This window comes from Pollachius pollachius (genome assembly GCF_949987615.1).
Source record: "Pollachius pollachius genome assembly, chromosome: 11".
Taxonomy (NCBI): domain Eukaryota; kingdom Metazoa; phylum Chordata; class Actinopteri; order Gadiformes; family Gadidae; genus Pollachius; species Pollachius pollachius.
In genome coordinates, this window is record NC_136944.1 from 18,178,586 (window position 1) to 18,191,809 (window position 13,224).

The 13,224-nt window shown below is 48.2% G+C and overlaps 3 protein-coding genes across 3 annotated transcripts; 1 reads left to right on the forward strand and 2 right to left on the reverse strand.

The window, feature by feature from the left end:
* Nucleotides 1-1,963: 1,963 nt before the first annotated feature.
* On the reverse strand, nucleotides 1,964-4,554 carry kcnj4 (potassium inwardly rectifying channel subfamily J member 4; the record flags this gene model as incomplete). Its single annotated transcript, XM_079746167.1, has 2 exons — nucleotides 1,964-3,545; nucleotides 4,532-4,554. 2 exons carry the CDS (start codon nucleotides 4,552-4,554, stop codon nucleotides 1,964-1,966), a joined length of 1,605 nt encoding a protein of 534 aa, XP_079602293.1.
* A 3,097-nt stretch (nucleotides 4,555-7,651) lies between these two features.
* Nucleotides 7,652-10,802, forward strand: kdelr3 (KDEL endoplasmic reticulum protein retention receptor 3). The gene is made up of 5 exons (XM_079745715.1): nucleotides 7,652-8,053; nucleotides 8,493-8,593; nucleotides 8,756-8,914; nucleotides 9,436-9,688; nucleotides 10,066-10,802. The coding sequence occupies exons 1-5, from the start codon at nucleotides 7,963-7,965 to the stop codon at nucleotides 10,107-10,109; spliced, it is 648 nt and encodes a 215-aa protein (XP_079601841.1). The 5' UTR covers nucleotides 7,652-7,962; the 3' UTR covers nucleotides 10,110-10,802.
* A 558-nt stretch (nucleotides 10,803-11,360) lies between these two features.
* LOC307082159 (GTPase IMAP family member 7) lies at nucleotides 11,361-12,977 on the reverse strand (the record flags this gene model as incomplete). The annotated part of the gene is made up of 2 exons (XM_079745636.1): nucleotides 11,361-12,611; nucleotides 12,944-12,977. 2 exons carry the CDS (start codon nucleotides 12,975-12,977, stop codon nucleotides 11,521-11,523), a joined length of 1,125 nt encoding a protein of 374 aa, XP_079601762.1. The 3' UTR covers nucleotides 11,361-11,520.
* Between the last annotated feature and the right edge of the window lie 247 nt (nucleotides 12,978-13,224).

Below are 13,224 nucleotides of genomic sequence, written 5' to 3' on the forward strand. Positions count from 1 at the left end.
CTCTCTGTCAATGTCGCTCTCTCTCTGTCTCTTTGTCTCTCTATGTTTGACTTTGTGGTATAAATACTTTAATCTGAGCCCCTCCCCCTGCTGTGTTTTAATCCCGAGGTTCGCTGGATCCTCCGTGTTTCACAGAATGCTGCCGTCTTATATCACCGTCAGCAACGTAACGCGAAACTCGAACGCACAAATTTACAAAGAGCTTAGTGAAACTGTGACGTGTATTTGCACATTAAATAAGTGTGGGTGAGTGTGTGTGCGTGTGTGTGTGTGTGTGTGTGTGTGTGTGTGTGTGTGTGTGTGTGTGTGTGTGTGTGTGTGTGTGTGTGTGTGTGTCTGAGTATGTGCGTGTGTGTGTGATCTTAATCTAGATTGGGAGGAGGATTGCCAGAGGGAGCCATCTGGCTGGACAGCGGAGAGGGCAACGCCACGGGCCACTCAGGACACACACCCACGATGCAGTTCACCCCGACGCCACGAGAGGCTGAGATTCAGTTAATAGATTGACGCCAAACCATGAATATTATCAGGATGAAGCTTGATGGGTTAGTTTTCTGTAAACTGACTTCATGGAATTAAAAAAATGCTCTTCAAACAACGGTGGGTGGTGCTTTCAACATCCCTCCGTAATTACCTGTTCTCCGTGAAGAGTTTTAATTTTTTTTAAATGTTTATTTGCTAATAAATAACTCTAGTCTCTACTTGACAAGTTTAGTCTCCTAGTAAATTGAGACCATTCCTACTGTTGGTCCAAAACTACTTATCTGATTAATATTTTGTGTGTGACTTCAGCCAAAACAATTCGATGATAGTTGGCCCTGACCTATTTTTGCTGTCTGTCGTTCTGACCCCAAAGTTAACATCGCGATACTTCTGATCCATCCGTTCTATTTATATCACATTTGTTATTGTCTATTCTATTAATGGGTAAATAAAATGAGATGTCCTGGGGAAACGAGCGTTAGGCGGCACTGAAGCAAATCAAATAACAAAAACCACCCCTGTCTGCTGGTTAAAGGCCGTCTGTACAGCTGCCGTGAAGTGTATTTCCTGGTCCCTGATTTCCTCTATGAAACTGAAAGCAACCAACACAAATAAGCAGTAAACCCTCACCACCAGTAGAGGGCACTAGTGGTCTGAAAACTCCATCGCCGTCGCCTAACATTTTCCATAGGGTGTTGTGCAATTCATCTTTCAAAATAAAGAGACGAATATAATTTGTATAAATATTTATTAACAATAACAATTAAAGTGCTTTATAATTTTTTATTTTAAGCATTTAGTCCAAAATGGGCTTCTCAACCCGGGCTTTGTGTATAAGCAGGGACATTAGTGAGCACTTACAGTATGCTATATCAAAAAAATCAATACTAGCTACTGGTAGCAAAGTGACTGTGCTCTTACGATATGATCAATATCAAGTTTTTGTTGTGCTTAATGTGGATGTTTAGCAATTTGTACTACCTGAATATTTGTAACCCTCAAGAAAACTAAAATATTAATATAGTAGCATTTGAAAGAAGAGACAGACAAAGACACACAGACAGACAGACACACACACACACACACACACACAGACACACACACAGACACACACACACAGAATCATCACATATTCAAGTTCAAGAACAACGGTTTTCAGTCCTTACATTTTGGCCTCTCAGGGACTTGAAAATAGAGGAGCATTTGAGCATTAATCAGACAACCCTCATGTGTATCTTGTCTTAATGTTGTTTTTATGTGATGGAGAATGAGTACTTCAGTCAGAATCAAGTTCACTTCTTAGCAAAATCTAATTTCTTGAATGACCACTGCCTCAATACGGCTCATCATGGTTTAATAATCAATCAGTTTTCTAGTTTCTCCACCATACAGTAAAATAGATATGTGCCACTCTCCAACCCCAAATATCAACCAACAGAAGCAAGGCTAAGAACAACCCCCGAGCAGTCGTCCCCGTCCTCTACATCTCCTGCTCGCTCTTGTAGGACTGCGGATCGAGCGGAATTGCCGTCTGCAGCATATCGAACTCCCTCTGGTGGTTGTCCATGTCCAGCACGCACATCAAGCTCTGGCTGCCCGTCGTCATAGCAGCCGAGTCCTGTCCCGCCTTCTGGAGGTCCACGGTCACCGAGGTCCTCCTCTCCTCCCGCCTCCCCCCCGGCGACAGCGTCCGGCGCAAGTCAAAGATGTCGTTCTCGTCGTCGTCTTCGTCGTCGTCGTCCTCGCCGCAGATCAGCGCCACCTCGTTGTCGTAGCAGAACGAGCTCGGCGCCTCCTTGGCCGACGGCGGCCGCGTCCCGGCGGAGGGGGGCCGGCTGGCGGCCTCGTCCAGCTCCTTGGCGCTGAGGTGCGGCGTGGACGGCACCTCGTAGGTCTGGTGGAAGCGCGAGTAGTCCACCCTGTAGCGGTCGCGGTCCTCGCAGATCACGGGCTCGAAGCGGTGGCCCCAGAAGACCTCGCGGGCCAGGTAGGAGCTGCGGAACTGGGTGGACATGGCCGTGGCCTCCACCATGCCCTCCAGGATGACCACGATCTCAAAGTGCTCTGCCTCCAGGTCGGCCCGGCTCAGCGAGTACAGCGGGCTGTCCTTGTCGATCTCGTGGACGATGACGAGCGGCGAAACGAGGAAGATGCGGTCGGTGCCCTCGTCGTAGCCCACGTTCAGGTCCATCTGCTCCAGGGGGACGAACTCGCCCTCCTCCGTGACGTAGGGCCGGAGGAGCTGGGCGCGCACGTGGGCCTCCACGATGTGGGAGTGCCGCAGGTTCCCCACCCGCCACATGAGGCAGAGGCGGCCGTCGCGCAGCGCGATCACGGCGTTCCGCGAGAACATCAGCGTCTGGTTCCGCTTCTTGGGCCGCGCCATCTTGGCCATGATGGTGCCGATCATGAAGGAGTCGAGGATGCAGCCCACGACCGACTGCACCACCACCGTCGCCACGGCCACCGGGCACTCCTCCGTCACGCAGCGCCAGCCGTAGCCGATGGTGGTCTGGGTCTCCATGGAGAACAGCAGCGCGCCCAGGAGGCCGTGCACGTGGAGGAGGCACGGCATGCGCTCCCTCTGACCCCCCGGGACCGGGGGGAGCAGGGGGTCCGGTCCGTGGGCCGCTCCCGCCGGCGACACTTCAGACGGGTTCTGGAAGTCCCCGTGGGCCAGGGACACCAGGTAGAAGACCAGCCCGAAGAAGAGCCAGGAGAGCAGGAAGCTGATGCAGAAGAGCAGCAGCAGGTGGCGCCAGCGGATGTCCACGCAGGTGGTGAAGAGGTCGGCCATGTAGCGCTGGCTCCAGTCCTCCAGGTTGCTGAACACCACGTTGCAGTGGCCGCTCTTCTTCACGAAGCGACTCCGCAGCTGACCGGAGGGGCCCCGCGTCGGGCCCCGGCCGCTGGAGCTCCTCATCCCTCCCCGCTGCTCCTCCCTGCCGGTGGCTAAGGACGGGGTGGAGGAGCGCGGCGGGGAGTTGTGGCCGTTCAGGAGACCCTGGCTGGAGACCTTACGGTGCTCGTCTTCTTGGAGGACGACGGAGCCCAGGCTGAACCTGGAGGACAGCTCCCTGACGTTAGAGGGATCGATACTGACACCACACATAACGCGCAACTTCGTCGACGTAGACTACGAGAGAATCAAACCATTATCATATAACAAATGTATTGGCAAAAATCTGTTAACAATTATTTTAAACCCCACATATATACTCCTAAAGCACCCATTATATGACCTGTTACACCCACATAAACAGTATACACAAAGATTTATACAAACATATGTACACACACACCTATATACACACACATATGTATATGCATTACATTTGTGTTGAGTCACTCCTTAGCTCCCCGTTAGCCTGCAGGCTCAGAGCTAGGGATGAGCACCTTCTCTGTGCCCTTTATGCAGCGGGTGGAATCAGATTATGGGAGCAGTATTAACTCTGTTATCCAACATGGGCCTTATGGTGGAGGGAATAAAAATATGATTTTAATACAGGCTCAATTTTAATACATAACAAAATTGTATCAAATGATGATTGGAAGGTGTTACAAGCCTTTCAAAACACTGTAAATTAGGTATATATGTGTATGTATATATGTATATATATATGTATAATGTGTGTATATATTTGCGTGAGTGTGTGTGTGTGTATATGTTTGTATATTTATGTGTATATATATATATATATATATATATATATATATATATGTGTGTTAATTTATGTGTGTATATATACTGAAGTTCAGGCTTAATATCTTGCATGGACAGAGTTAGCTAGCAAGGCCCCAGTTAGCTCCCTACTCGGAGGAAGGCCGTGTTGAGGTGTCACACGAGGATTAGTGGCTGAGAAGGTGAAGAGGATTGCTCTCAGGATGGATTTAGAGATTATAACCAAACACACCGCAGGAACTTCCCAAAAACAATGACAGACACATAGAGTCTGATAAAAAGACAGACCGATAGACAGGAAGGTGGATCAATTGATCATTTTACAATTGAGTATTTTATCAATGAAGAAGAATCTTGAAAACAAACCTGCTGGATCGTCTTGTTCCCATCACCCCTGGCAGTGGCTCCCAGGGGCCACGCTCTGGACACAGGGGCCCCGGTGGCCCTGGTCAGCCCCCTAGTACCACAGACCAGCTGCTCCAATGTCCCGGCAGTCGGACAGACAGCAAGACACACAGACAGACAAACACTGAAACAAGCTTCCTACTGGAAGAATTATTGAAATCATCCATCCGTCTTGTATACAGCAGCAAGCAGCAGACGAATGGTCACAAAGCTGGACCAAACCAAAAGGTTCTGGGTTTGATCCCCATGTACACAAGATGACCCCTAACACCAAACTGCTCCTTAATGACCTGTCCCTGTACTGTCTAACCCCTACCTGCTCCTTAATGACCTGTCTCTGTGCTGTCTAACCCCTACCTGCTCCTTAATGACCTGTCTCTGTGCTGTCTAACATCTACCTGCTCCTTAATGACCTCTCTCTGTACTGTCTAACCCCTACTTGCTCCTTAATGACCTTTCTCTGTACTGTCTAACCCCTACCTGCTCCTTAATGACCTGTCTCTGTACTGTCTAACCCCTACCTGCTCCTTAATGACCTGTCTCTGTGCTGTCCAACCCCTACCTGCTCCTTAATGACCTGTCTCTGTACTGTCTAACCCCTACCTGCTCCTTAATGACCTGTCTCTGTAATGTCTAACCCCTACCTGCTCCTTAATGACCTGTCTCTGTGCTGTCCAACCCCTACCTGCTCCTTAATGACCTCCCTCTCTAGAGAGAGGGAGCGAGATAGAGAGAGGGGTTGCTGGAGATGGATGGATGAAAAGATACATTTATGTAGAGAATAGAGATGATTCAGTGATAGAGAGAGTTGAATGGATGGATGGATGGTATATTGAGGGTGGATGGACAGATAATGGATGGATGGATGGATGGATCCAGGTGGGTTTGTTTGTTTTATTGTTCTTTATGATAAAAAACATTTTAATCACTTTTAATAACCCCTACTTTGAACCTCACATTCACACGCATACATACACAAATTTGAACAATCATCCATACACTCATTCACACACACACAACTCCACCAATAAGACACCCCATTTAAACCAATTACAAACCACTCCAGACTAAACCAGTTTCAACCACCTCCACGGTCCCATTAGAAACCTGTTCATCCATGTTTGCAGGTCGCATCTGGACATCTGGTTGTCTGGTTGTCTGGTTCAGGTAGTGATGGTTGTATTGTATTGATAAATTTGAGGTAGCGATGGTTGTATTGATCAATACATGTTGAGGTATTGATGGTTGAACCGTATGAAAGACGGCCTTTAGAAGACCTCTGTCAGATATCTTTAAGACCCGGTCATCCGTAGGCATTACCACGCAGGAGTGTGCATATAATAAGCTTGTACATGACAAGCATCTGTCAATGTGACGCAGTATTTCTTATATATGATAACCCTGATTGAAAGATGATGATGTTTGTGAATGTTTACCTTACTTATCCAAACCAACTACAGAACTCGTCATCAATTCATAAATGTAATCATCAGTACAGTGTTTACCTGCTGGGCGTCCTTCTGTTGCTATGAGACACCCATTTCCTCTCCAATATCGCTAAATGATTATCTTAATATTAAATAACCAACGACAACAAGTTGGTTGTTCTATCACTTTTTAATTTCGATTTTTACAAACAAGATCTAACCAGGAAACCTCTTTATAGTTTGATGAAACAATTACATTACAAGAGAAAATTAAGTGGTGGATTAGTTATCCAACGATAAATATGTTAACTCAGGTTTTATATGACAATGTTTACAGGAAGGAGGAAGAGTGCTTACCTTTATACCTGTCCAAACTCTGACTTGCTAAAGGTCAAAATCACTCTTTTTCAGTTCAGCTCAAAGGTTCCATGTTCATTTTCCCAGAGTTCTGTTTAGTCAATCTTTCCTTGGCTATCCCTCCTCTGAGAAAATCCTTTATTTTCTCCTTCGCTGCCTCCGCTGTCCTCTGGCTGTAATCCTGTCTGTTAACTCTGTCCTCCACACCAGCACAACTCTATAGTAGGAGGGGTGGAGGAGGAGAGGAGAGGAACTTTGTCCTCCACTCCCCACACCAGCGCAATCCCATAGAAGGAGGGGAGGAGGAGATGTGCACTGTCCAGTCAAATCTGCTGTGTCCATCTCCTATGAAGAGGAGGCGGTGATGAGAGGAGAGGTAAGAAGAGGGGGCCAGAGGAGTTGAGAGACCAGGAGCCGGTTTAGATTCTCGCCATGTGTTCATCCGAACTCTCATAACCTGTATCAAAAGATCTCTCATTCCATAGCCTCGTGGAGGTAGGGTCACGGTGGGCTGGTAGATCATCTCCTCAGTGGTCCACTGGATCAGAAGGGTAGAGGAGGAGGTTCTAGTGCTGGAAGGGATGGACTGCATGCAGCCTCTCACTCCTCCTGCCACCCTCTGCTGCCTCACCCCACCGCACTAGCATGGAGACCTGAAGACTGATCTTCTTCTAATCCTCTACTCCTCCAGAACTCACCTTTCCCTCTTTCTCTTTCCACCCCTCTCCTCCTCTTCCACTCATACCTCCCCCTACTCCTCTCCTACACATACAAGACCATTTCAGTTTGAAACAGAGAAACAGAGTTAAAAGTGTTTCCTGAGCCTCCATTTTCGATATGGAATATGGAAACTGTGTGTGTGTGTGTGTGTGTGTGTGTGTGTGTGTGTGTGTGTGTGTGTGTGTGTGTGTGTGTGTGAGAGAGAGAGAGTATGAAAAGGGAAAACTGGTTCACATCCTGATGCTAGTGGTTAGCGAGGTTAGCTTGGGGTCGAGGAGAGAGATTTATAAATAGCCTGTAATCAGACCCGATTACTGCTGCTACCCTTAGGCTAAGGCTCATAATGCATACAAAGCATACATAGGTCAGCTATGCTAACCGGCTAGCTTCAGTCAGACCTGGCACTGTGGATGTTGCTTCAGCGACACACAACGCTTCGGACTCGGTCCATGTTCAGACTGCAGTAGGGCGCCATCTGGCGGTCTGTTTAGCAGCTGGTTAAGATGGACCTGGACCAGCCCACCAGCTAGCCGAGCCTCCCCCAGTCTCCCAATTCCACCTCGCTTCCTCCCCTGCCGCTGTCAGCCACGTCACCGCCACACAACCGACTTCTGTGGACGCCTGGACCCGCTGCGGCTGCACAGGAATCCGCCTGCCGACTTTCTTTAATATCTCATCGGCTTTGCGACCGTCTGCACCAGAAGCCGTCAGTCCACGTCGCAGAAGAACCTCAACGCGTATCTACGGTTTACATTTGTCTCTTGTTGCGTCTCCTTGATCGTATCAGAAGTTCAGGGTACTTTGTTTCTGTCTGGGTCAAGCCTCTGCTACCACATACGGACTTGATAGTTGGATTCAAAGTGCATCTGAGTGGTCGATTATTTCACCATGAACATATTTCGTCTAGCCGGTGACGTGTCCCACGTCGTGGCGATGCTCATTCTTTTTCTGAAGATCTGGAGAAGCCGATCCTGCGCTGGTATGTCGGGGGGCATTTGGGGGCGTCTAGGTTTGGGTCCACTATACGGCCATAATCACCACAACCCTTAACGTGTCGTCGTTTATTTTGGTTGCCTACATGTCACTGTCTAGGCGTGTAAGCGAGGCTGTGCGCATGTTGTCAAATACCTCGAGCCTTTGCTATCTGGGGCAGCGAGTCTGTGTTATGATGTTTTTACTGTACAGCGGGGTGCCTGCAGGACAGGCTAGGCGCTACGTGGCATAAAGTGACGTTTATCCACCATTAATTGTCCCGTGTGCTGCTGCACTTAATGTGTTCATTAGTAAAACACCCATGCGTGAGCTGTCGGGTGAAAATCAGAATCTGAAATCTTAATTACACGTAACAGGTATGATTATTGCTTATTGAGCCTGACGTTTAAACATGTTAGTGACGTGTTGACATGTTTTTCCTGCAGGAATCTCCGGTAAGTCGCAGGTTCTGTTCGCGGTGGTCTTCACCAGCCGGTACCTCGACCTGTTCACCGTCTACATCTCTGCCTACAACACCATTATGAAGGTATAAACCCTCATACAAACTCAAACACAAGTATAACACACACTGATTCTTAAACCCATGTCTGTCCTTATAGTTGTGACTCAAGAGTGTGCACTTGAGTTACCACTACAGAAGAGCAGATCAAGAGAGAATCCTTCCCCCCCCCTCTCTCTCTCTCTCCAGGTGGTGTTCCTCTCTCTGTCCTATGCCACCGTCTACCTCATCTACATGCGCTTCAGGAGTACCTCCACCTCCGAACACGACACCTTCCGCCTGGAGTTCCTCCTCATCCCTGTCGTCGGGCTGTCCTTCCTGGAGAACTACGTCTTCACGCCACTAGAGGTACCCACTGTTACCAGGGAGAATGCCGCTTCGCACGCCCGTTCCAACGCACACGCGCTCGGATACAGGTCATATTTATTGTCCATTTACAGTGGGTACAGGAAATGCTTTTTGACGTGGCGTTGGAACATGTAAACACATGATATCCCCCCCACCTACAGCAGACATTAAGGTCTGACAATATGTTGACCATTGCGTTTAAAACGTTTGTTTGAAATATTAACAGCATAAGAAATGAGGGCATTATCATAAGGGTTCAATATAACGGCGTTCTTATACTCCGACCATTAACCTTGTACTATTGCAGCAGCCTTGTTTACCTGGGAAGACGTAATACAATTGACAAGAAAATGCAGAAGGATTATTTACGGTACTCTCTACTTATTGAATCCTGAAAACTCTTTTCAAGGTATTTTCTGTGGTCTGTGTCTTTTTGGGTGTAATTTGCTATATGCTCCGTTTTCCTCCTGTTTTATCAACATAAGCCCCCCCCCCCCCCCCCCCCCATCTCTCCTCTCCAGATCTTGTGGACGTTCTCCATCTTCCTGGAGGCGGTGGCCATCATGCCCCAGCTGTTCATGATCACCAACACGGGCGAGGCCGAGTCCATCACCACCCACTACCTGTTCTTCCTGGGGCTGTACCGCGCCTTGTACCTGGCCAACTGGGTGTGGCGCTACCACACGGAGGGTTTCTTCGACCAGATCGCCGTGGTGTCTGGCGTCGTCCAGACCTTCTTCTACTGCGACTTCTTCTACCTCTACATCACCCGGGGTGAGGGGTCGTTCATTCGCCAACCAGTTTATAATATGAGCTCACATGTCTTGGGATGGACCAGATGACTTCAGTTTTGATGCGGAAGAAGATATTCTTCCCGTTATGCTAAATTACCAGATTATTTATATTATTAACAATTTATATTATTGTAATCATGTACTCTTTTTAATAATCTGTGTGTATAGTAATAATCAATTTCTAATACTGAAAAATGTGTTTATTAACCGAGTAAACAGAATATGCGTGAATAACATTTATAATATATAAAGTATTTAATTCTGAATGTCTTTAACCATATAACAATACATAGCATCATAATAGTCCCAGTGCTTGTAGTTCCTCATGGTTTCTTCTTCTGTGGTTTCGCTTCTCAGTTCTCCGAGGGAGTGGAAAGATGGGTCTGCCTATGCCCGTCTAGATGGACTGGTGTCCCCACCCCCCCCCGCGATGGATTAGTGCCTTGATGAGTGGAGGGCCATGCCTCTGATGTCTTAAGTCTGTGAGTGAGAGTGTGTGTGTTTGTGTTTCAGAGTGCGTGTGTATTGATATATTTGGTTACCTAAGTGACAACAGCTGTGTGTGTGTATGTATGTGTGTGTTTCAGTGTGAGTGTTCGCATTGATATATTTTGTTACCGAAGCTACAACAGGTGTGATTGCGTGTCTGTGTATAACTTTTATTATAAAAAATACTGAGTGTTAAACTGCATTTCATCACTTTTGTAGGCCGTTTCCTTCCCTAACTTGCCAACTGTGTCCATAGAGACAACTGAAAGCAGTAAAAATTTGTTTTGAAGATAAACTGTTGATAAAATGTTCACCTGATGTGTAAAGTACTCTATTCCTTTCAAAATTGAACGTCTTTATATGTCGAGAAGTGTCGCATTTTTCACTCCAAAGTATGTTACTTAAATTGTATCAATGTTCGTAAACATCTCTCATGCTAAACTGCCCGCACTAAACTGTATTTCATGAAACCACCAATGATCAACATAATCCTTGTATTGCCTCAGATTTAGTTTGAACTAAGACCCTGTGTGTGTGTTATATTCACCCTGAACTAAATTAATGGACTCGTCTTCTTCAAGATGGATGCTGTGTTAACAAGGTGTGGTTGAGTTGTTAGAGTGACACACCAGGATGTCACACACAAACCAGGTACACAAACAAGGATACCCACCGTGGTTTAGTTTCGGTCCAAGAATTGTTAACAAGCTGGTGAAAATGGTTTTGTCTTTGAGAAAATCATCTGAGGAAACCAGATGTGGTGTCCATGAAACAATGGTTTTAACTTAACGGGCACCACCATTATGGGAGCTCTTTTGCATCTTGCAGCTTAAACAATCATTATTTGGCACATTGACGGCAGGAATTGAATGGCCTGCATAGTAAGCATATGTCCAAAATAAATTAGAATAATTTGTTGATTAAATAAAACGGGACCTCTCAAAATACATAATATGTAGAGGAACTAGCCAATGAGATAGAAACAGAAAATAGAGTAAACGTATTCACTACTCATTGTCCACTCCCCATTCAGTTAGAATGCTGGCCACAACCACCTTGAGCCACCTATAGGCCACAAGAGGAACAACATGTTGGTCGCTTCTGCCAGGGATGCACAAATGGGGTCATGGCGGCAACTTGGCTCAAACAAACAAATGGTTGGACCACTTGACCACTGTGATGTCACAAGATGATATATTTTGAAGTGTCTTGTTGTAATATAGAGGTTTCCTTAAAGTGCAGAATGAGTTTGTCCATGAGTAAGTATGAGGGTTAATCACTTCTGTGCACATCCGTAGAACACACGAGCACGCACGCAGGGCATCAGGGCCGGAGCGTCTTGCGGTGTTTGAATAAGACCCTCCCCCCCTCCCTCATGGCCCCTTCCACCGCTCTGGCCGCCGAGGTGACCGACAGTGGCGAGGTTGCCATGGTACTGACCTTCTTCAGGGCCTTTCCTATCCCAGGCCTCTTCCCCGCTTGCCCCTCCCCCTTCTCTAATAGCCCCGCCCCCTCCGCTGCCCCCCTCCCCACCGCCGTCAACAGCTCGGACCAGAACTCCCTCTCCTCTTTGCACCTGGCTGCCTCCTCCTCCCTCTTCTTCTCCTCCTCCTCTCTTCTCCCTCTATCATCCACGCTTCTCCATCTCCTCTCCTCTCCCCTCCTTTCCTCTCTCCCTCCTCTCCTCGTCCCCACCTCCCCTCGTCCCCCTCTCCTCGCCTCCTCCTCTCCTAGGTCCTCCCAGCTTTTTTCGCCTCCCGGAATCCTCTCCTCCTGCACCTCCCGGACGGACCCCTCTGCATCCCGGAGCATCTCGTTGCTATAGAACCCCCCCCCGTTCTCGTCCACCATCCTCTCCACCTTCTCCAGGAGCTTCTGCACCTGCCCCTGCTCCTCCCGGCCGCCCTCTCCTCCCCTGTTCTCCAGCAGGTGCCATCCGCCGCGGCAGCTCCCTGCGAACACCCTCAGCTCCTCGCTCTCCTCCAGGAAGTCCTCAGGCCCGCGGCCCTGCAGCCCCTCCTCCCCCCAGGTGAGGAGAAGCAGGGTGAACTCGGGGGCCCGGGGCCCCAGCACGGCCCTCAGCCACCCCAGTGCCCGCCGCTCCTCCTGGGTGTAGCGGCCCAGCCGCAGGGTCACCAGGAGGGCGTGGGGTCCCGGGGCGGCCAGGACCAGGAGGCCCCGGAGGAGCTCCTCTGTCACCTCCTGCGGGGAGAGGCCCGTGTGGAAGAGCCCTGGCGTGTCGGTCACGTCCAGGTTCCGACCCATCGCGGTCCCGCTGTGCGTCTGGCAGTGGTGGGTGAGGGAGCGGGGGGAGGCGGAGGAAGGGAAGGCGTAGCGCCCCAGGATGGTGTTGGCGCTGGCGCTGCGGCCCGAGCCCGTCCTCCCCAGCAGAACCAGACGCAGCGCCGGCCGGCCTGAGGAACACGCGGTTAGTCATCCAGACAGCTCTTCATGTTTATCGTAAGTATTCACTATTAGTAGTATTCATAACACAGACCTATACATAAAAACCTGTCTGTGCAGATCTATATTGTATTTTATACTGTGTACGTTTCCTTTAAAACATAGTTTTTAGTTGTTAATGATGCTATTTACTACAATTTCTAAGCTAACTTGACAGTATCGAGTTGTAATTTCAGTGATGATTTCGCTCCAAGTATAAGAATGTTCTTGTCTGCATTTTCTAAACAAATATGAATATATTTATACTGAAAGGCTAGATTGCATTATTTCACGGTCAACATACCCTCTGATGACGCGGCAGAATCCAATGACGCCATCGTTTAGCGGTATGGAAATATCGTCACAAACAGCGCCATGTTGGAATTAGCAGTCAGATTTGCATGTGTTTAAGAATAAACAATCTGCGCTTCATTGCTGCTATGTTAAAACAATAACAGCCTAATGGATGGACCTGTTCTTCTGCAGCATCCGTGACGTAGTACGCTCGCGCATTCCGCGCATGCTCGGGTTTATCCGGTGTTTTTTACTCGTTCATCTCCGTAAAGCAGATATACATATATCAAC